We start from the raw sequence: 22,909 nt of genomic DNA, 5'->3' as shown, positions 1-22,909 counted from the left end.
AATCCAGCGGTGATTTTGAACAAGCTCTCCATTCACTTTATATGGAGAGTTTTCTGACCTTGTGTTAGTCTGAGGAGATTTGCAAAAATTCTATAAATCCCACAACAATGATGGTGACATTTTCTGAAAGCCAGCAAAAATACCTACGTTTTGATGTATAATTTGTGGAAGTTGAGTGAAAATTGAGCAAGTAGCAGGAAGTTGTTCGGACATGAAGTGAAAATTGCAAAACCTTCAGTGGCACACTGGAAGCCAAGAGCATAGCAACCATAACAACACATGTATTTTGTGAAAAATCACAATTTTGCAACTCAAAACTTTAAGAGGCATAAAAGTAAAACAGTAGAAGATTTGAAAAAGCTGAATCATACCTGAATAGCCAAATAATTTGTGAACATTTTAAAATTTGAATGGTTGTTCTAGGTGAAAATATGAGGAAGTAGTTAAGTTTCAAAAACAGGCAAAATTTAGCAGAATTGCAGAAGTTTCCCATTCATTTCAATGGGACAAATTAAAGGAAAAAAGCTTAATATTTTAAAAAGTATAATAGTTAAAAATAGCAAAAATCGTAGCAGGAATTAGCAAAAATAGCTGAATAGTTTAAAGTTTGAACGGTGAAAATAGCACAAAAATTGTGGAAGTAGTTAAACGGCGAAAAGTGTACGGAAACACCCGGAATAATAATAATAATAATAAAGAATAAAGAGAAACAGGAACTCAATAGTGTGGATGCTTAAAGCATCCACACAACTAGAAAAATTTGCATTTCCTGCGAAAATGCAGTGTGGATGCTTAAAGCTGAAGCTGTATGCAAAAAGTAGCTGAAAAAGCTGAAAAGTTGCAGAAATTGTAAAAACTTTGCAGAAGCAAAAGAAGTTTGCTAAAATGGAATAACTTAGCAGAACTGCAATATCTTAGAGGAAACATAATACTTGGCAGAAATACAATAGCATAGCAGAATTTAGCAGAAATATTGTAACTTACCAGAAACATGATAACTTCTCAAAAATACAAGAATTTAGGAGAAATAGTATAAGATAACAGAAAGAATATATTTAGCCAAAAATACTTAAACATTACAGAAACACTATGATTTAGAAAAATAGTACAACAGAGCAGAAATATTGTGATTTACCAGAGACACTGTGATGAACTATGAATATTGTAATTTTAAATTGAGACTATGTTTTAGCACAAATATTATAATTTGGCAGAAATACTATAATTTAGCAGAAATACTATATTAAGCACAAATCCTATAAAAAGCAGAAATGGTATGATTAAGCACAAATACTACATTTAGTAGAAATACTTTGTTTTAGCACAAATCCCATAAAAAGCAGAAATACTGTACTATGATTTAGTAGAAAAACTATAATTAATCAGAAATACTAAATTTAGCAGAAATACTATATTAAGCACAAATACTATAAAAAGCAGAAATAGTATGATTAAGCATAAATACTACATTTAGCAGAAATACTATATTAAGCACAAATCCTATAAAAGCAGAAATAGTATATTAAGCACAAATCTTATAAAATAGCAGAAATAGTATGATTTAGCACAATAGTAATAAGTTAAACAGAAAAATTGGAAAAGCAAAATGGACAGCTGAAAAAATGCTGAACATGCTGAGGGTCCCTCAAATATACTTGTTAAATGACAAAAATCTGCAAAAAAATTTATTACAGCCACACAATCACAAATATGTACACATGAGGAAACACACATGCACAGAGAGACCCACACACAAGATCCAATTCAGTCAACCAGTCTAAATATATTGAATTTAAATCTTAGAATGAGATCATCCCATTAAAAGCCTTTCTCTCTCTCTCTCTCTCTCTCTCTCTCTGTCACACACACACACACACACACACACACACACACACACACACACACACACACACACACACACACAGGGAGAGAGAAGTAAGTTTCTAGGTCAGCCTGGGAGCTGGTGAATTTGAATCCACCAATCAGAGAGGCTGTGCACTTTTCCCCACCAAAACAGGTGCATCTGTTTACACACGCAGCAGCACAGAGAGACACAGGATTTTTCTCATAGTGACGACTCCCCTCAAACAAATGACCGTAATTTCCTAACCGTAGGGGCTAGAACGGTCATTCTTATACCGTTTTGTTCAGAAGAGATGGGGGAATCTTCAAGTGTTGACAATTTAATATTAAAATATGAATTTTTAGAGATATATGACATGGATGACTTGTTGACTTAGAAGCCACGAATTCCCCAATATGCAAATTTGAATGCCTGAGACCACATATGTGATTGGCTGGCTGGGAAGCCGTGCAGGCCCTGATTTGTGGATTTGAATTCCTCAGCCCTCAGATATGATTGGCTGGCTTAGAAGCCATGAAGGCCCCAATATGCAAATTTGAATGCCTCAGGACACTTATTTGATTGGCTGGGAAACTGTGCAGGCCCTGATTTGAAAATTTGAATGTCTCAGTCCTCACAGAGGATTGGCTGCCTGGGGACCTGGCAGAAATATATAGAAATACTATTATTAAGCATAAATACTACATTTAGTAGAAATACTATGTTTTAGCACAAATATTATAAAAAGAAGAAAAACTATAATTTAGCAGAAATACTATATTAAGCACAAATCCTATAAAAAGCAGAAATACTATAATTTAGAACAAATAGTATAAAAAGCAGAAATACTATAATTTAGCAGAAATACTATGTTAAGCACAAATCCTATAAAAAGCAGAAATACTATAATTTAGCAGAAATACTATGTTAGGCACAAATCCTATAAAAAGCAGAAATACTATAATTTAGCAGAAATACTATATTAGGCATAAATCCTATGAAAAGCAGAAATAGTATGATTTAGCAGAAATACTGTATTTAGCACAAGTACCGAAAAGTACCAGAAATACTATGATTTAGCAGAATAGTAATAACTTATTGAAACACAAATGCACAGAGGGACACACAAACACAGGCTCTAATCCAGTCAACCAGTCTAACTATATTCAATTTAAATCCTACAATGACATGCTGCCAAATAAGGGCAGGGTCCTCTCTCTCCCACTAAACACACACACACACACACACACACACACACACACACACACACACACACACACACACACACACACACACACAGAGGGAGAGAGCTGCCGAATTTAAATCCACCAATCAGAGTGGCTGTTTACGTTTTCCCGCCAAAACAGGTGCATCTTTTTACACACGCAGCAGCACAGAGAGGCACAGGATTATTGCAGCCTATTTCTCATAGTGAGGACTCCCCTCAAACAAATGACCATAATTTCCTAACCGTAGGGGCTAGAGCGGTCATTCTTACACTGTTTTGTTCAGAAGAGATGGGGGAATCTTCCAGTGTTAACAATTTATCATTAAAATGTGAATTTTTAGAGATATATGACATGGATGACTTGTTGACTTAGAAGCCACGAATTCCCCAATATGCAAATATGAATGCCTGAGACCACATATATGATTGGCTGGCTGGGAAGCCGTGCAGGCCCTGATTTGTGGATTTGAATTCCTCAGCCCTCAGATATGATTGGCTGGCTTAGAAGCCATGAAGGCCCCAATATGCAAATTTGAATGCCTCAGGACACTTATTTGATTGGCTGGGAAACTGTGCAGGCCCTGATTTGAAAATTTGAATTTCTCAGTCCTCACAGAGGATTGGCTGCCTGGGGACCTGGCAGAAATATATAGAAATACTATGATTAAGCATAAATACTACATTTAGTAGAAATACTATGTTTTAGCACAAATACTATAAAAAGCAGAAATACTATATTAGGCACAAATCCCATAAAAAGCAGAAATAGTATGATTAAGCATAAATACTACATTTAGTAGAAATACTATGTTTTAGCACAAATAGTATAAAAAGCAGAAATATTGTAATTTAGCAGAAATACTATATTAGGCACAAATCTTATAAAATAGCAGAAATAGTATTATTTAGCACAATAGTAATAAGTTAAACAGAAAAATTGGAAAAGCAAAATGGACAGCTGAAAAAATGCTGAACATGCTGAGGGTCCCTCAAATATACTTGTTAAATGAAAAAATCAGCAAAAAAATGCACAGGGAGAGAGAAGTAAGTTTCTAGGTCAGCCTGGGAGCTGCTGAATTTGAATCCACCAATCAGAGAGCCTGTGTACTTTTTCCCGCCAAAACATGTGCCTCTTTTTACACACGCAGCACAGAGAGGCACAGGATTATTGCAGCCTATTTCTCATAGTGAGGACTCCCCTCAAACAAATGACCATAATTTCCAAACCGTAGGGGCTAGAGCGGTCATTCTTACACCGTTTTGTTCAGAAGAGATGGGGGGATCTTCCAGTGTTTACAATTTATCATTAAAATATGAATTATTAAAGATATTTGACTTGTAATGCACCATAACTGAGTAGAGCGAAGCAAAAACTGCCTTGACTTGCCCTCAAACAACGCTTTCTAACTCGAAATCTATTTGGAGTATCGATATCATTCTTTCACCGTAAGAGACAGCAGGCTTTGGTGAACAATCATGGAAATTTTCAGGTCTCTGTGGAAATCCAACAAAAAGTTATGACGAGAGAAAAAAGTGGTTCATTTCCACAGTTTGAAATCTGAAGAAATCTGAGCGAAGGACGAATTTCCTACCCTCAAACAAGTCCAACTCATTTCAGAACGGTAATAGGTGAGAAAGAAATTCTTGAATTGTGAGCGTCAGGGGTGTCTGAAGATATTCGGGGACAAGCCTCATGTCTTAACTTTGCTTCGTTAAGGAGATATGACGATTCGAATATGCCTCTCATTACAGAAATCCAGCGGTGATTTTGAACAAGCTCTCCATTCACTTTATATGGAGAGTTTTCTGACCTTGTGTTAGTCTGAGGAGATTTGCAAAAATTCTATAAATCCCACAACAATGATGGTGACATTTTCTGAAAGCCAGCAAAAATACCTACGTTTTGATGTATAATTTGTGGAAGTTGAGTGAAAATTGAGCAAGTAGCAGGAAGTTGTTCGGACATGAAGTGAAAATTGCAAAACCTTCAGTGGCACACTGGAAGCCAAGAGCATAGCAACCATAACAACACATGTATTTTGTGAAAAATCACAATTTTGCAACTCAAAACTTTAAGAGGCATAAAAGTAAAACAGTAGAAGATTTGAAAAAGCTGAATCATACCTGAATAGCCAAATAATTTGTGAACATTTTAAAATTTGAATGGTTGTTCTAGGTGAAAATATGAGGAAGTAGTTAAGTTTCAAAAACAGGCAAAATTTAGCAGAATTGCAGAAGTTTCCCATTCATTTCAATGGGACAAATTAAAGGAAAAAAGCTTAATATTTTAAAAAGTATAATAGTTAAAAATAGCAAAAATCGTAGCAGGAATTAGCAAAAATAGCTGAATAGTTTAAAGTTTGAACGGTGAAAATAGCACAAAAATTGTGGAAGTAGTTAAACGGCGAAAAGTGTACGGAAACACCCGGAATAATAATAATAATAATAAAGAATAAAGAGAAACAGGAACTCAATAGTGTGGATGCTTAAAGCATCCACACAATAATAATAATAATAATAATAAAGAATAAAGAGAAACAGGAACTCAATAGTGTGGATGCTTAAAGCATCCACACAATAAAGAGAAACAGGAACTCAATAGTGTGGATGCTTAAAGCATCCACACAATAAAGAGAAACAGGAACTCAATAGTGTGGATGCTTAAAGCATCCACACAATTATCGTTACTTCCTACGTTCCTACGGGAAAGTACCGTTACGTTACTTTCCCGTAGGAACGCTGCGTTACTGCGTTACTAAAACCGTGATTTTTTGCGAGAATATCTCACAACAGTGACGTAAGTGAGTGCGACGTTCGTGACAACAGCTGTGTGCAGATCAACAATGGATCATATATCGAGTGCAGGAGAGAGTATGAGCGTGCAGCGTTTAAAGCGTGGAAGCACTGACCTTACTTTGAGTTTGATTCCATACAAAGTGACAAAAACATTAATGTCCGTTGTGCGTAGGAAGAAAACTTCTTTTTACAGCGAAAAAAATCCCCCTAAACTTCCGAGCAAGCACCAGGAGTGCGCTACCACGTAATGGGAAATTCACAGAGAAACTCACGGATTCTTCCACTGACCGCTGCGGCACACCTGCACCAGAGCACACCTCCACCTACCCCACTCCTGCTTTACAGTTGAAAATAGAGCAACAGGACCGCTGTGTCTTTGATGTTATTTATTTTCTGCTGTGTTTTACTTGCATCTATTTGAAAGAGTGAGTGTAAACACAAAAAATATATATTTTATGTGCTGGAATGTGCAGAAAATAGGTTTAAATGTTAAACAAATTTCTTCCAGTCAGAGAATGTTGCATATAATTAAATTTTTGCTTGATGCATAAAGTCTGTGAAGGTTCTCTTCTTAAAGAAGTCCAGATGCTTTTCTTTGCAAGCTCCTTTGACCTTGATGCATAAAGTTAAAAGGTTAAAACTACTAAAACAAGTTACAAAAAGAGACTTTTCCATTTGATTACATTTTGTATGATGGATTATGTAGAAAAAGTAGAATTGGGCTGAAAGATCTATCGCTTTATCACCTATTCAGGTTGTAAATCGTGTTTTTAAAAAGTAACTAAGTAATTAATTACTTTTGAAAATAAGTAATCAGTAAAGTAATGAGATTACTTTTTGGGGGAAGTAATTGGTAATTAGTTACTGATTACTTTTTTCAAGTAACTTGACCAAAAATACTTACCAATGAGTTGATGTCTTTCTGTTCAACAGCAGGAGTGCTGGTCCCGAGCCTCAAAGACAGAAAGAAGCAAGCAGAGGGAGAAAAAACAGAACATTTTTAGAAGCTGATTTGATCCTTAATGGCTGTGCAATCATAATAACTTACAACACAGAGGGTCAATGTAGACCCCATACAACCGAATTAGACTAACACATATAGTATTAAAAACACCATCTACTACTGTGTCTGAATGTGTAGTATTGGCACATTTTAGGCCTAAAGAGATATGTTTTGAAAAAAAGACCACCTAATTTAAATATAATCATTGCATGCTTGTTAAAAGTTAACTTATGACAGGGTTTATATGTAACATGTTTCTTATGATTCAACTGTGTAATTTAACTTAATTCTTTAGAAGGACGAGCTATATTACTTTATTCTCAGTTATAAAGCCAACCCAGATGTTAAGCATTTAACAGGCCATGTATCTGGATTATAGCTTTCACAACAAAACTTGTTTTTAAACACATGTTTTAACAAAACAAATACTATTGTTAATGTTATTATTTAAAATGTAATTCAACAGAAAAGTCGGTTAAATATAAAAGCAGTTTGCTTATGTTGTTAAATAAAGGCTAGATTTGACAATAGATATAGATGCCACAGATGTTCAAAAGCTGCCACAAAGCATTAAAAAAAATAGACGTCTCCGAAAACGTCGGAGCATTTTTGCAAATATGCAATGTCTTGATAAATCGAGCTTGAACTGATACTTGAACTTTACACAGCTACATTCTCGCCTGAAAATATCTTAAAAGTTTATTTTGTGACCAAGAAAATGTAATATTTAAAGGTTTTTTAGCCGCGCTCCTCTGCCATTGCCGTGCTTACAAGTACGCATAGGCTCCGACAACCGCAGCCAACAAATGCGATCCTCCTTTTCTCCAGATTACCCTTTCTGGGTCACCAAATAAACTTTTTTTTTTCTTTTTTTTCTTTCTTTCTTTCTTTTTTTTTTGCCTGTCCCGTTTGGCTCTTTTGCCATCAGAATTGTTGTCTAAAGGCAAAGAAAGATGCCCAACGGATTTACTTTACCAAATTGACCATCCCAGCCTTGCCGTAATGGTCCATTTGATTCACCTTTTATTGTTTATTTTATTTTCACTTACTGAATACGGGACAGACTTGACTGGAGGAAAGAAGGGGAGAAAGAAAGAGGGAAAGAGAAACAGCTGAGAAGAGGGACGGGGGAGAAGGGCAAAAAACAAAAACCAACAGAATGAGCAGAAAAAAAAAAGAAAAAGAAATAAAAAATGCATATATCAATCACCTGGATCACCTGCTGAGAAAGAAAAAAGAAAACAAGCAGAAGAGAACAAGAGTAATAGAATAAACAGCATCACAATGATATATGGGAATATGACAGTAAATACTAAATATTAAACATTATTGTGCAGCACATAAGATCGACAGAACACAGTGTGCTTTGAGGTAGGAGCCAAAAAGGGTGTAGTTTGTGGGTGTGATCACCTGTGTGTACACCTGTGAGCATGGACGCGCTTGTTTTTTTAAAAGGTTCCTTCATGTAATGATCTGCTAGAGGGTGTGGGGGGGCCACAGCCCCGTCCTCCAGGGCATGAAGCAGGTATGGAGGAGATCAAAACTCCAGACATCCAGAGGCCCCCAGAACACAAGAGACCAAGGAAGACCAACAGAGGGGCAGCTGCGCCACTGTCCCGGAAAGAGCTGAGGAGAGTCCCAGATGAGGGCTCACTCAGCAGCCGCGGAGCAGAAGCCAGGGGGGGTTGCAGTGACGCGCCCGTGAGCTCCGCCGGCAGCCAGCCGCGCCTGAGTGACCGAGCCCCAGGCCGAGAGGCCGGGGGCACCCCACCTCCGAAGTGGCCCGAGCGAGCCCCAGGCTCCAGACCCCGATAAGCGGCCGCCAAGGAGTGAGCCGGTGTGTACCTGGACGCCCATCCCCAGACACAAAGAACCACCAACGCACCGACACCTGAGGGAGTCCGCCACTGGCAGGGGAAGTGGTGGTAGGGGGAGATAGGCCTCCAAACCTTGGAGGGCCTGAGATGTCCCCAGAGAGGTGGCGTCTGATACCCAACCTGACATACAGTGGGGCAAAAAAGTATTTAGTCAGCCACCGATTGTGCAAGTTCCCCCACTTAAAATGATGACAGAGGTCAGTAATTTGCACCAGAGGTACACTTCAACTGTGAGAGACAGAATGTGAAAAAAAAAATCCATGAATTCACATGGTAGGATTTGTAAAGAATTTATTCGTAAATCAGGGTGGAAAATAAGTATTCGGTCACCTCAAACAAGGAAAATCTCTGGCTCTCACAGACCTGTAACGTCTTCTGTAAGAAGCTTTTCTGTCCCCCACTCGTTACCTGTATGAATGGCACCTGTTTGAACTCATCATCTGTATAAAAGACACCTGTTCACAGCCTCAAACAGTCAGACTCCAAACTCCGCCATGGCCAAGACCAAAGAGCTTTCGAAGGACACCAGGAAAAGTATTGTAGACCTGCACCAGACTGGGAAGCGTGAATCTACAATAGGCAAGCAGCTTGGTGTGAAAAAATCAACTGTGGGAGCAATCATCAGAAAATGGAAGACATACAAGACCACTGATAATCTCCCTCGATCTGGGGCTCCACGCAAGATCTCATCCCGTGGGGTCAAAATGATCATGAGAACGGTGAGCAAAGATCCCAGAACCACACGGGGGGACCTGGTGAATGACCTGCAGAGAGCTGGGACCAAAGTAACAAAGGTCACCATCAGTAACACACTACAACGGCAGGGAATCAAATCCCGCAGTGCCAGACGTGTTCCGCTGCTGAAGCCAGTGCATGTCCAGGCCCGTCTGAAGTTTGCCAGAGAGCACATGGATGATACAGCAGAGGATTGGGAGAATGTCATGTGGTCAGATGAAACCAAAGTAGAACTTTTTGGTATAAACTCAACTCGTCGTGTTTGGAGGACGAAGAATACTGAGTTGCATCCCAAGAACACCATACCTACTGTGAAGCATGGGGGTGGAAACATCATGCTATGGGGCTGTTTTTCTGCCAAGGGGACAGGACGACTGATCCGTGTTAAGGACAGAATGAATGGGGCCATGTATGGTGAGATTTTGAGCCAAAACCTCCTTCCATCAGTGAGAACTTTGAAGATGAAACGAGGCTGGGTCTTCCAACATGACAATGATCCAAAACACACCGCCCGGGCAACAAAGGAGTGGCTCCGTAAGAAGCATTTGAAAGTCCTGGAGTGGCCTAGCCAGTCTCCAGACCTCAACCCCATAGAAAATCTGTGGCGGGAGTTGAAAGTCCGTGTTGCTCGGCGACAGCCCCAAAACATCACTGCTCTCGAGAAGATCTGCATGGAGGAATGGGCCAAAATACCAGCTACTGTGTGTGCAAACCTGGTAAAGACCTATAGTAAACGTTTGACCTCTGTTATTGCCAACAAAGGTTATGTTACAAAGTATTGAGTTGTATTTTTGTTATTGACCAAATACTTATTTTCCACCCTGATTTACGAATAAATTCTTTACAAATCCTACCATGTGGATTCATGGATTTTTTTTTTTCACATTCTGTCTCTCACAGTTGAAGACACATTCTGTCTCTCACCTCTGTCATCATTTTAAGTGGGGGAACTTGCACAATTGGTGGCTGACTAAATACTTTTTTGCCCCACTGTATGTGCGTTACTGTCACGGTTCGGCATGGCAAACCGTAGGTGTGGGGAAGGAGGACCCAGGCACGGTGCTCTGTGTATAAACAGTGCGTTTATTTACAGTGATGGAAACAATAACAGTAAATCCCCGTGCTCTCCCCTGACTCCCGTGTCGTGTCTTCCCAAAAAGTCTGTGCTCCATGTTCTCCGCTCCCGTGTCTCAGCACCCCTCATGCTGGCTGCTGTCTGGCGCTCCACACTTCTCCTGGGGACACAATAGACGCAGCCGTCAGGACACATATAACCGCGGGCATACACACACTAACTCAGTTCAACTGGATGACTAACGTGGAGTCTCATGGAATGATCCCACGTCGGTGGGAGCTCCAAGACTCTCCTAAGTAGCTCCCCCGACGAGCCCTGATCAGCGGCAGGTGTCTAGCTTCGGGTGTGGCCAGTCCCCTAGCTGGGCAACACCCACCAGGCCTGAAGGCACCTGTAAACCAGTGTACATACACACCTGCACCCATACACACACACACACACACATCTACAAGCATGGAGAAGAGCAGCAGCAACACCAAAAATACATATAATATCACCAATCCATGACTGCCCAGGGATCCTGGGTCGCTCAGACCCAGGACCCTGACAGTACCCCCCCTCTAAGGGTCGGCTCCCGACGACCCAAAACAAAAAAACAAACAAAAAGTACAGCACAACCAACCCAGGGCGGGTGGCGGGGGGTCCAGGACGGAGGGCCCCAAAACCTCACCGTTAAACAGCCACCACACAACAACTTGTTTGACGGCAAAACAAGCGGGACCTGCGGTCGGTTAGGCAGCGGCGGAAAAACAGTTCAGGTGGCCTACCTCCAACCCCTTGGTGGAAACACAGCAGCTCCGGTGGCCGCCCCGGGTCCGACGGCGGCGGCGGCGCTGCTCCCCAGGCGGCCTGCCCCGGGTCTGACGGTGGCGGCGCTGCTCCGGTGAGCAACAGCGAGGTGTGGTACATGGCCGATGACGCGCTGGTCGCTGACGTGGACGTGCTGGACGTGGATGGCGTGGAGGTCCCTCTGACTCGCTGACCTCCAGTTCTGGCTGAGCGGGTCCCTCCGGACCTCCGAGCTCCTACGGAGGCAGCGCAGGCTCCACAGGCTCGCTGAGCTCCTCCCGCTCGCCGATCCCCGGCTCGCCGAGCTCCTCTGCTGGCAACGGTCGCTCCGGCTCATTGAGGTCCTCCAGCAGCGGCGCTGGCTCCTCAGCCGGTGGCTCGCTGAACTGCTCCCGCTCCGGCTCGCTGTTTTTGCCTTTTCTGAGCCTACATTGAGTGTGAAAAACTGTAGTCACTCTGCTTCTTCCAAGCCTGGAGTTAAAATCACCAGGACTGTTAATTAAAAAACTGAGAATGTTAAGGACTTCTGTTGATCTGCATCTGCTCACTCAGAGCAGAGAGCTAATTTGACAAAGACTGTTTTCAATGAGCCTGCTCCTCTGTCGATCTGTGTTTCTACTTGGCCTTTAGCGCAGCCTGCAGTTCTGTTACCTGGTCAGGTTGCAGCTCAACCTTCAGTTCAATCATTAGCTCAGTCGCGTATTCGGCCACCATCATCAATTTCTTTGTGTTGGCCAGAGGACTCTGTGCCTGCTGGTTTTTTGCTGCAAAACAAAAAACTGCCCTTTCGTGTTGGTGGAAAATGCATGTCGACCAATCAAAAATGATATGGTGACATGACATTTGGTTGTTTTTGCACATATTCAACTCTGTATATTTTATATATTTTATTATTACTATTATTAATATTTATTTATTTATTTATTTTTTTTTTTTTACTATTTAATTTGTAAAAATGTGTATACACACACACACACACACACACACACACACACACACACGTAGGAAAATATTTAGTATACACATCCAGAAATGCATACACTATTATATATTGTACATATATTTATTAGTTTCAGGTTGGCCATTCTTGTATTTTGCTCGTTTGTGTTGTTGTGTTTGCACATCTCTGTTGCTTGTGGGGCTCGCACACAAGAATTTCACTCGCATGTGCTGTGCCAGTGTGCCTGCACATGTGATGTGACAATAAAAGTGATTTGATTTGATTTGATTTGATTTGATTAGAAAGAGGGGGAAGCTTTAGGAGTGACGGCAAGATCCGGGCCATACCAATTTTGCTATGTGGGTAAATACAATGTGGTGTATAAACAAATTGTGATTGAAGAAGGTACACGCTTAGCCTAGGCCTGTTGTGTTGGTTAAGGGTTAAGCCTGTATGCTATGTGTCTTCCCTCAATCAAGCGCCTAATGAGTTTTGTGGTTTCTGGTGTGGAAGGGTGGGCTGTGCTTTTAGATAATATAGTGGTATTTATCGCAACACCTGGCAAGATCATCTTAAGTCCATCTGTGCTTTCCTTGATTGCATAACTTTGGAAAATCTTACAGCGAACCTTGCCAAGTGTGAGTTTACTAAGATAAGATAAGATAGAACTTTATTAATCCCTCGGGTGGGTTCCTCTGGGAAATTCGACTTCCAAAAAAAGCACAGCAACGACCGAAGTTACAGTTACAGAATTGTTATATATATATATATATACACACACACACACACACACACACACACACACACACACACACACACATATAAATACAGAGACAAATATAAATAAAATATACAAAGGGGATAAATAGAATAAATAGGAATAAAAAATAAAAATACAAGTGAATTGCACATTTCAAGTATTGAGTCTATTGCACTGTTGACTATTTACAAAAGTATTGCACAAAAGGTATTGTACAGTGAGGTGAAGAGGCACTACAGCTTAGTTGTTCCCCCCTCCTTTGTCCTCCTGTTTCCCCTCCCTCTCCCCTCCAGAGAGGAGTTAAACAGTTTGATGGCGTGTGGGACAAAGGAGTTTTTAAGTCTGTTAGTTCTTGTCTTGGGGAGAAGCAACCTGTCACTGAACAGACTCTTCTGGTTGTTAATGGCCGTGTGCAGAGGATGCCCAGCATTGTCCATAATGTCCATCAGTTTCTTTAGCGTCCTTTTCTCTGCCACTGTCACCAGAGTGTCCAGCTTCATGCCGACCACAGAGCTAGCCCTCCTGATCAGTTTCTCCAGCCTGGATGAGTCCTTCTTTGCTGTGCTGCTCCCCCAGCACACCACAGCATAGAAAAGTACTCCAGCAACCACCGACTGGTAAAACATCCTCAGGAGCTTCCTGCAGATGTTAAAAGACCTCAGCCTCCTGAGGAAGTACAGTCGGCTTTGGGCTTTTTTATACAGGTGCTCTGTGTTGCATGACCAGTCCAGTTTATTGTCCACCCACAGCCCGAGGTACTTGTACTTGTTGACCACCTCCACCTCCTCCCCCTCTATCTGAACCGGCAGTGAGCCTTCTCTGGACCTCCCGAAGTCCACAACCAGTTCCTTAGTCTTTGAGGTGTTGAGTTGCAGGTGGTTTGTGTGACTCCATGCGACAAAGTTCCTCACCAGACTTCTGTACTCCTCTTCCTGATCATCCCAGATACACCCCATGATGGCCGTGTCATCTGCAAACTTCTGGGGCCACTTTGACTTACTTGGGTAAGGTGGCTGGACAGGGACAGGTACATCCAGTAAGAGCTAAAGTGGAAGCTACTGATCACTTCAATTCTCCCACTACTGAGAAAGAACTTCCACACTTTCTTGGAATGGTGGGTTATTATTGTGGGTTTTGTGAGAATTTCTCTGCAGTGGTTGCTCCTCTAAGTGACTCCTTAAACCCCAAGGTTATGTTCCAGTGGTCAGATCATTATCAGACAATCTTTGAGGATATCAAGGCTATCCTTGCCTCTGCTCCAGGGCTTGAGAGACCCCATCTCAGAGATTCTTTCAAGCTGAAGGTAGACGCTAGCAAAGTGGATGCTGGGGCAGTATTGTTGCATCAGGATGGAGCAGGTATTGAGCTACTTCTCCCACAAGTTTTATTCCTTGGTGAGGGATGTTGGTGAGTAGCAGAGTTGGTGTAAATAGGAACTGAGTTTTCACTGGTGCACTGATAAGCACATTTGAACTTCATGTGACTCATGGGTAGCGCTGTCAATTGTTCTCATTTCACCCCTGACTTGCTGACATTTCTGTTTCCACCTTTTGTAAATAAATTTTAATAAATAATCATATCTTTATATTGTTCATATCTTCGTTGTGTAAACTCCTTTTTGTTGCAAGCAAGAGTCAGGTGATGCAACAGAGATTGTGTTTTGGACAAAAACAGTGAAGATTACACAATGAAATAAGTCTTTATCTAAAAAGTTTTTAATTAAACAGCCTACACAAAACATCAGCATCATAATAGAAACAGGAAATGATACGATACAGCAGTGAGAGCTAAAACCTTTTGTGATTTAGCAGTCCAACTTCCCCATTATGTGTCAGACGGGAAAAACAAAACAATTTCCACTGTTGTCTTCCTCAGATTAATAGCACTTGAAGCGCATCCACTCTGAGTTCAGGCCATTTTCATGTCTCAAGGAAAAACTTATGAAAGAGGTAAGACTCTGTTTATAAACCCTAACAATATTATTTGCGTTTACTGGAGAGAAAAAATATGACACAAATGTGGTCACATTAAATCAAAAAATCTGTTATTTTGCTTTAAAGCTGTTGAGATGTAGCTGACATTAAAACACACACTTAAAAAAAATCTCAGGATTAAAATCAATATCAGTTAAGCAGTATCAAGGTTTTTCTCAGAACTAGCTTTTGTAATGATGGAAACCTAGCACACTGAACTGTCTTATATTTATTTTTATTATCTATGTTGCATTTATATGTTGTTTGCTCTTTGGTTTTTTTGAGAGTAATATTGATGTCAATGGCCAAGAAAATGCTTTTTTTTATAAGAAAGCTATAGATGATTGGTTTTGAAAATACAAATCAAATTTTGTACAATTCAAGGAAAAAAAATTTGTGCTACTTAGATGAAACCCTCGAGCTGGCTGAGCCAGTGTCCATTAGATAATCCAGCCCATACTGTCACCAAAGCAAGTAGCTCCATTTTGTAATGGTTAACTCATTTCCCTTTCAAGTCAAGTTATAATGCGGTTGACTCATAATGATGTTCTTAGGCCCAGATAGATGCTGTGTCAGGAAGAACATGTGATGCAAAATCTGTGCCAAATCAAACATACCGATTCTCCCACAGCGAATCATCTCAGAGATTTACCCTTTGAATTTGATTCGATTCAGTTTTATTTATATGCTGTCAAATTACAACAAAGACCAAGACAATAATACATAATACTACCCCAACTTTCAGACAAGCCCTGAACAGCAAGCACTTTGGTGACAGTGGGAAGGAAAAAAACTCCCTTTTAACAGGAAGAAATGTTGAATGCTTATAAATCTCAATTTTTACTAATTTTTGTTTTTTCTTTAAAGTTGTAGGAATATGCTGACCTAGTTTTGTTATGTAAATTTGTAATTAATTTTTGGAACAGTTTTTGGAAAGTGATTGGTTTATTAGCATATGGACCCTCGCATTAATCAAGGGATTAAGAGCACCCTGGAGGGGTGTGGTAAAGAGGTTTTTTGTTTGCCAAGTGTCAGATGGGACGACGGGGGGGTTTAAAAAAAATTTGACCACTTTTTGAAGTTGTGAAAGCAAATTAAGTTAACTTTCATTTAATTTTAAGTTGTAAGAAGTTATTTGGTTGATTTTTGTTTAGAATTTTCCACAAAATAAACGCCATATAATTTTAAACAATGAAGTCAGAATTGCATTCTAAAACAAACCTTCCGTTGCCACCCATGGCCTTTTCTTGGACTTTTTTGGTGTTTGGAGCATAAAAGGCCATGACAACCTGTTCAGGGTCTACCCCGCGTTTTACCCTATGATAGCTAGGACAAGATCCAGCACCCCCTGTGATGATGATAAAGACAACCAGAGGAGACTGGGTGGAAGGATGGATGGATTGACCTTTCTGCAATTCTGAAATCTGTCTAACTTCCCTCTGTGCTGCCTTGATGTTGTCATCTAGTCTTGCTGTTCTTTGTGATTGTTATTAGTCAAGCATATCAGGGATCACTGTAGCTGTGGCATAGACCAGCTAGTTGGTTTCACTAACGGTAATGCTGCATTCACATCTGCTAGTAGACATTTACAGGGTAATTCACGTAATCTTGGTAATAAGCACAGAGGGTCCAGGTTTAGCCAACTTAGCCATGATCTTCTCTTTCAGGTCAACTGCTCTCACATTCAACATACCAGTTGTTTATGGGGCTTGCCAGCTGATCTTGAAGGGTGGAGATAATTATATCTCACTCCTGATTTTAAATCCTGGCTCCACCTTGCCATAGCATTTGTGTTCTACTTCTTCCTTCTCCAGCTGTGATAGCAGTTACTTGCGTATCACTGAGCTACTAGTTGTTTTGATGTTAGTCTAGGTGGGTTTCAATTTGTATCCTCTTCATGTAACCTTCTGGATTAGATGAAGCTTTCACTGAAGTTAAATGTATAGTAGGATTCCAGCAGTTCACTATTCTGATTTGTTGTTCCAGTGAAACCTCTGAGACATACCGATTAGAGGTGTGTCTCAGAGGTTTACTGGAACAACAAATCAAAATCACGAATTTTTCATCACTAGTTGCAGCAAATCTCACGTTGTTTTATTCTGTGCTAAAATGATGACATGGTAATGTAATCAGACTAACACCTTCAATTTTATTTTTTATCCTGCCCAACTCAGGTATATTGAACAACAGAATACCCCCATCTCTAAGTGGAAACAGTACTGCTTCCCAAGATCAACATGCTAGCTACAGGAGTTTGGCCTCTGCTGCTTTTCTCACTTCTTTTGTGTTTCTTTCATTGTGAACATTTACTTGCTTTTTCACTGAAAAACTGCACAATTATCTATACAGAAAAATCTAATGTGTTAGTCACTTGCACAGAGCGTTACCTCACTGCTATTCCAGATGACATTCCCAAAAATGCAGTATTGCTAAATCTCAAGTCAAACTACATTTCAAATATTACCAGGATGAATTTGGAAGGTTTATTCAAGCTTGAAGTTCTAAATTTGGAAAAAAATTGGATTTCACAAATTGATGGTGAAGCTTTTGCAGACTTGGTAGAGTTAAAGGTTCTCATCTTGAGTATAAATAGGCTCGCAACACTGACAGAAAACATGTTTCAGGGTCTTTCCAAGTTAGAGACACTGTCTCTGGACTGGAACCAGATCTCATTTATCTCCCCTGTGGCCTGTCAGCCCCTGGTCAGCGTACACTCAGTAGATTTGAGCTATAACCTTCTGCATCAAATTTCAGATATTGATCACATTATTAGACTCCCAACTTTACAACATTTGTTTGTATGTTACAACAACTTTACTTCTTTTCAGTCAAATGACCTCCATGTAAATACCTCAAACCTACTCACCCTGTGTTTGGATTCAGTGAAAAAGTTCAGCATTACAAGAGACATTTTTCCTCATCTGCAGTCTCTGGACTTGCGAGGCTGGAACGGGGACATCGAGTGGGAAGTGTCAAACAAGACTTTTTTAAAGAGCCTGACGAGACTGCAAATGAGTGAAACTTCTCTTAGCTTTGAAGTGTACAGAGTGATTCTGCAGACTGCTTACTCTCTTCAAGAGTTTCAGATGGATAACATGAAAAAGTGGATAGATGATGATTTCATAGACGTGGCCTGCAAAATTCCTTCTCTTAGAACTCTGAATGTAAGCAGTAGTGAGATTTACACCTTAAAGGAGCACATGCTACAGTCTTGTTCTCACCTAACTAACCTCAACTTATCATTTAACAATATAAAAAGCATGGCTGATAATGCACTCCAGTCAATGACACAGCTCAGGAGCCTGATATTACAAAATAATGAACTGTCCGAACTGCCAGTTGCCATCCAAGGACTCACCACATTGGAAGTCTATGACCTTAGCATCAATGACATCAGTGAACTTTACTGTCCTTACTTCTGGAATTTAACAAGCCTAACAATACTCGATCTGAGCCACAATCATATATCCTATATCTCTGAGTGTGTTTTTGAAAATTTAAACAATTTGAAAATCCTAAATCTTGAAAACAATAAGATTTCATCATTCGATTATTCTTTTAAATTTAAATTACAGACACTGGAGTGTTTGTATTTGAAAAACAATGAGCTTATAAATCTCTTTCAAGGAGTCTTCAGTAATCTGTCTTCCCTTCGTTATTTGAATTTAGATGTACGCATGTGTAACAATGTTGAGGAAGGAGGGTTAAAGGGACTCTATAACCTCCAGTTCCTTCTTATGCAAGGTGATATTTATTTTTATGAGCATTTCAGTGGGCTGCCAAACTTAAGCACTCTGATCTTAAATGTTGTCTCTAGCCTGCCACATAACAGCTCCAAACAAAGCGATAACCCTTTCTCAAATTTACCGAAACTGAAGAAGCTTCATATCAAGGTTCATAGAGGATATTACGATATTTCAAAAGATGTTCTCAGTGGTTTGACTTCTTTAGAGTACTTAATAACAGAGGCATACTTCATGGGATCTTTGCATCCAGACACATTTAAACACACACCGCAACTGAAACGTCTCACAATTACTTACAGCGAGCTTTCCGTTTTAACATCTGACGTGTTCTTGCCAATTCCAAACCTGATAACACTCGACCTCTCCAACAATAAACTCAGGTCTTTGGATTTTCTAGCAGAGGCCAAACTGTCGGCACTCAGATGGCTCGATGTCAGCAACAATGAATTGTTCGTAATCAGTGAAACAGTTATCCAATCCCTTTTAACCATGAAATATCTGGATCTGTCTGCTAACCTTTTAACATGTGAATGTTCTAATTACGGTCTTATCCAGTGGATTCAAGGCAGCAAACAGACACAGGTTGTTAATGCACATCAGTACACTTGCTCATTTCCTGTCAGCCAACGGGGAAACAAATTCCTTGACTTTGGTTTTGACTCCTGTTGGATAGATGCTGCATTGCTCTGCTTCCTTTTTAGCTCTAGTCTAGTTGTGCTTACTCTCCTCGCATCCTTCATCTATCACTTCCTGAGGTCACACCTCACCTATACCTACTACCTCTTCCTGGCCTTTCTCTATGATAATAAGAGGAGGAAGAAAGGTATTCCTCACAGCTACGATGCCTTTGTCTCCTACAATGTTCATGATGAAGCTTGGGTCTGTGGAGAGTTGCTTCCAGAGCTGGAGGGTCAACAGGGCTGGAAACTCTGTCTGCACCACAGAGACTTTGAACCAGGTATAGATGCTTTTCATTAGCCTCTGTTCTACTTTTAGCTCAATATTTAATGAAGCTAGCACACAAACTCTGTGTCTTCTTTCCTATAAATACAATTGTTTCTTTTTGTTCCGCTTTTCAGTGGTACCGAAAAAGATCAAGTTTTAACACCACAGTATCTTTTTTTTCTCTTTGACAGCACTGCAAAAATATAAACAGCGTCTACAGTGTCAAAACAAAAATAGCAATGACATGTGACTCACAAACTGCAGTTTGAATGCTAGATCTAAAAGACTGACCATTTAGAGAAACGCTACAAACTGATCTTTAAACCTCAAAAAGTAGTATATAGATGTGCTACTCAGCTGACAAAGCATCCTACATCTGGGAAAATGAAAGGTTTACTCTGGAAGAACTTTTTTTTTTTTTTGCTGAAACCATGAACAAGCCCCTAGAAGGCCATGTGTACCCAAAGCTTTAATTAAATTGAAAACATCTAAGTTTCTTCCATATTTAAAATCTATAAACATGAAATTACTTTCATTGATTTTGTTTACTGCATTGAAAAGAGAAAAGCACCAAAGATGTATTTTGCACTTACAGGCCTGTAAGAAAATCTTCACTAAATTAGATTTTGGCAAACGTAAAAGTTGAATATTGTAGAATCTTTTAGCAGCTGCCATTAGTAAATTGGGCACTTTTAGACAGACTTTAAAAATGTTTAGCCAGAGACAATCATCCATCTCCACTGTTCTCCATTGAGCTTGTCAACTGTTCCAATCCAACACAAATATATGTAGCTGCCCAATTAACAAAGTATAGACTTAAGAATTTCACAAAAGAAAATTATAGATTCTCATTAGCTGGAATTTGATTCAGCATCAGTGTACGTGTCAGGGTTTCTGGGTCGTTGACCCAGTATTTTCAGTTCATGTTCACTGTTTATCCTCTGTACGTTCCACTTCCTGTTTTGTGTTACGTTACTCTGTGTGCATTATGCTCTAGTTCTTATTCCATGCATCGTTAGTTCAATTGTGTTCAGCTGCTCACTCACCTGTCACCTGTCAGTCATTGTTCAGCCAGTGTATTTAAGTCCTCAGTTCTCTCCTGGTCGGCGTCGCGTCATTGATGTTGTCACTGCTGTCTATGCCCCATGTTTGCCTTCCAAGTTCAGATCAGTCAGCCGTTCAGTCAGTTATTCAGTCAGTCAGCCATCTCCTGTTTTCGTCATTCGTCCCTCACAATAAACACCCTGAATCTTCACCGTGAGTCCTGCGTTTGAGTCCTTTTCTCCACATCCACTCAGCAACCCCTGACAGTACGCCTCAGTGACTTAAAAAATAGTTTTTTGCTTACTCACCATTGCTAAAAAAAAAAAAAAAAAAAGTACAACCAAAGTTGGAGTGAATGGAATTTAAGCCCCACTATTCTCTGAAGTGAGAATACCTTTGAAATCTTTTAACTTGTACAAAGATAAATTTGATGTAACTTACCTGTGTCATTTTAGAACACAATGCTGACATGTTTGATGTGTCAGATTTTTGTTTTTACAGGTAAGCCCATCGTCGAAAACATTACAGAGGCTATCTATTGTAGCAGAAAGACTATCTGTGTGATCAGCCAGCATTACCTGCAAAGTGAGTGGTGCTCCAAAGAAATCCAGATGGCCAGGTATGGTTACCAACTCTTTGTTCTTACATGTAATGATGTCACCAGTTTCTACATTGATTAATCTGTGTGTGGTGTCTTTAGCTTCCGTCTCTTCAATGAGCACAAGGATGTGATGATCATGGTGTTTCTGGAGGACATACCAGCCAAGCAGCTGTCTCCATACTTCCAAATTAGGAGTCTGGTGAAGAAGCGTAGCTACCTGAGTTGGCCACAGGCTGTTCAGCACACTGGAGTCTTCTGGCAGAAAATACAACAAGCTCTCAAGAGAGAAGAAAACCCTGCTGAGCACAGGTGCCTCCTCACTGGCTACCAGAGAGTCATCCAGTGAGATTTAACCCAGGTGGAAAAATCACAGATTGTATATATATATTGTGTATATTTAAACAGAGCGGTCACGCTAATGCAGGAGTGGCTAAAATGCATTACTTCTAATGCCCAGCAGGGGGAAACTCCTCTGGCTTCAATAAGGTTGCTTGTCGAAGTGTATGGGTAAACATGGTAGCTTCTGGATCAGAGAGGTGAAGCTTCTGCAGAAGTGGATAAACTTGCAGTACTTCTAATGCCCAGCAGGGCTCCTGTGGTTTCAATAAGGTTGCTTGTAGGTGTCTAGTGGCAAACAGCCCTATGGTGCCTTGACCTGTGACCTCAGCAACACTTTGTTGTCTGGTGGACTTTCCTGGAGTTTATGGACTCAGTCAAAAGTGTCAAGTCTTATTTCATGTTGTCTGTTTTATAAATGTAGAACTCAATGTAACAAGAACTATATGTGCATTTTTATTAACACATGTACACAATTGTAACATATTAACGTGTTTGTTGTGCTCATCCTGTCAGGAGTAAATATACTAAATGACATTTCTTGCCATAAAAGTGTGAATAAACTTTTTTCATAGTTGATGTGCTTAGAAATGAAATGCTATTATAATCTGATATAACAAAATAATAATGAGACTGATGAAGAGGAGCACTTACTTGAACTGGCTACAGGCTGTTCAACACACTGGTGAACAGCCTTCTGCCAGAAGACTAAATGTATTTTCTAGTTTATCATCTCATATTATTTGTATTTACAGATATAATTAATTGTGTGTTACAAAAAATATAACATGTATGGTTTCTTGTTACTTGTACTAAACTGTCACACGGTCACATGGATGTATCCTTGCTGTGCTAATGCTTAGGCAGCACACTGCTGGTTTCCTTGATACGTCACCTGACTATCACACTACCTGAGGGCTGGAGTGACAGTCAGCAGCAGCAGTGTTTCGGTAGCTCATGCTTTTTTGTTGTTTTTTATTGATGCTCTGATGATGTGGAATGGTATGAGTTTTTGTACTATATCATTTTACTGGCATGTGGAAAGTGTGTTTAAAATAAAGGTAATTCAGTGGTTTGTCTCTTTACAGAAGTTTCAGAGTTTTGAAATAGGTTCAAGGTTCCATTATCCTCATGAAAATTAAGATAAATAATAAACAATAAAATAAACTGCCTGTCACCAACATAAAACAACTATAGTGCAGCATATTGAAACATTTA

General features: G+C 40.0%; 1 protein-coding gene across 3 annotated transcripts; it reads left to right on the top strand.

Annotated features, from left to right (window-relative positions):
* The first annotated feature begins 17,213 nt into the window (after window positions 1-17,213).
* On the top strand, window positions 17,214-22,866 carry LOC113017218 (toll-like receptor 13). 3 transcript variants are annotated; one of them, XM_080292676.1, is made up of 3 exons: window positions 17,214-19,723; window positions 21,256-21,373; window positions 21,455-22,866. In XM_080292676.1, exons 1-3 carry the CDS (start codon window positions 17,257-17,259, stop codon window positions 21,699-21,701), a joined length of 2,832 nt encoding a protein of 943 aa, XP_080148802.1. In that variant the 5' UTR covers window positions 17,214-17,256; the 3' UTR covers window positions 21,702-22,866. The 3 variants fall into 3 exon arrangements, 2 of the variants coding, with proteins under 2 accessions (XP_080148802.1, XP_026016159.2); XR_003271422.2 differs by lacking the exon at window positions 17,214-19,723 and adding an exon at window positions 19,888-21,138 and having other exon boundaries at window positions 21,455-21,469; XM_026160374.2 differs by lacking the exon at window positions 17,214-19,723 and adding an exon at window positions 19,919-20,967 and having other exon boundaries at window positions 21,455-22,815.
* Window positions 22,867-22,909: the final 43 nt, after the last annotated feature.

This window comes from Astatotilapia calliptera, chromosome 3, assembly GCF_964374335.1.
Source record: "Astatotilapia calliptera chromosome 3, fAstCal68.1, whole genome shotgun sequence".
NCBI classification, from domain to species: domain Eukaryota; kingdom Metazoa; phylum Chordata; class Actinopteri; order Cichliformes; family Cichlidae; genus Astatotilapia; species Astatotilapia calliptera.
This window is presented reverse-complemented; position numbering and strand designations above follow the sequence as displayed.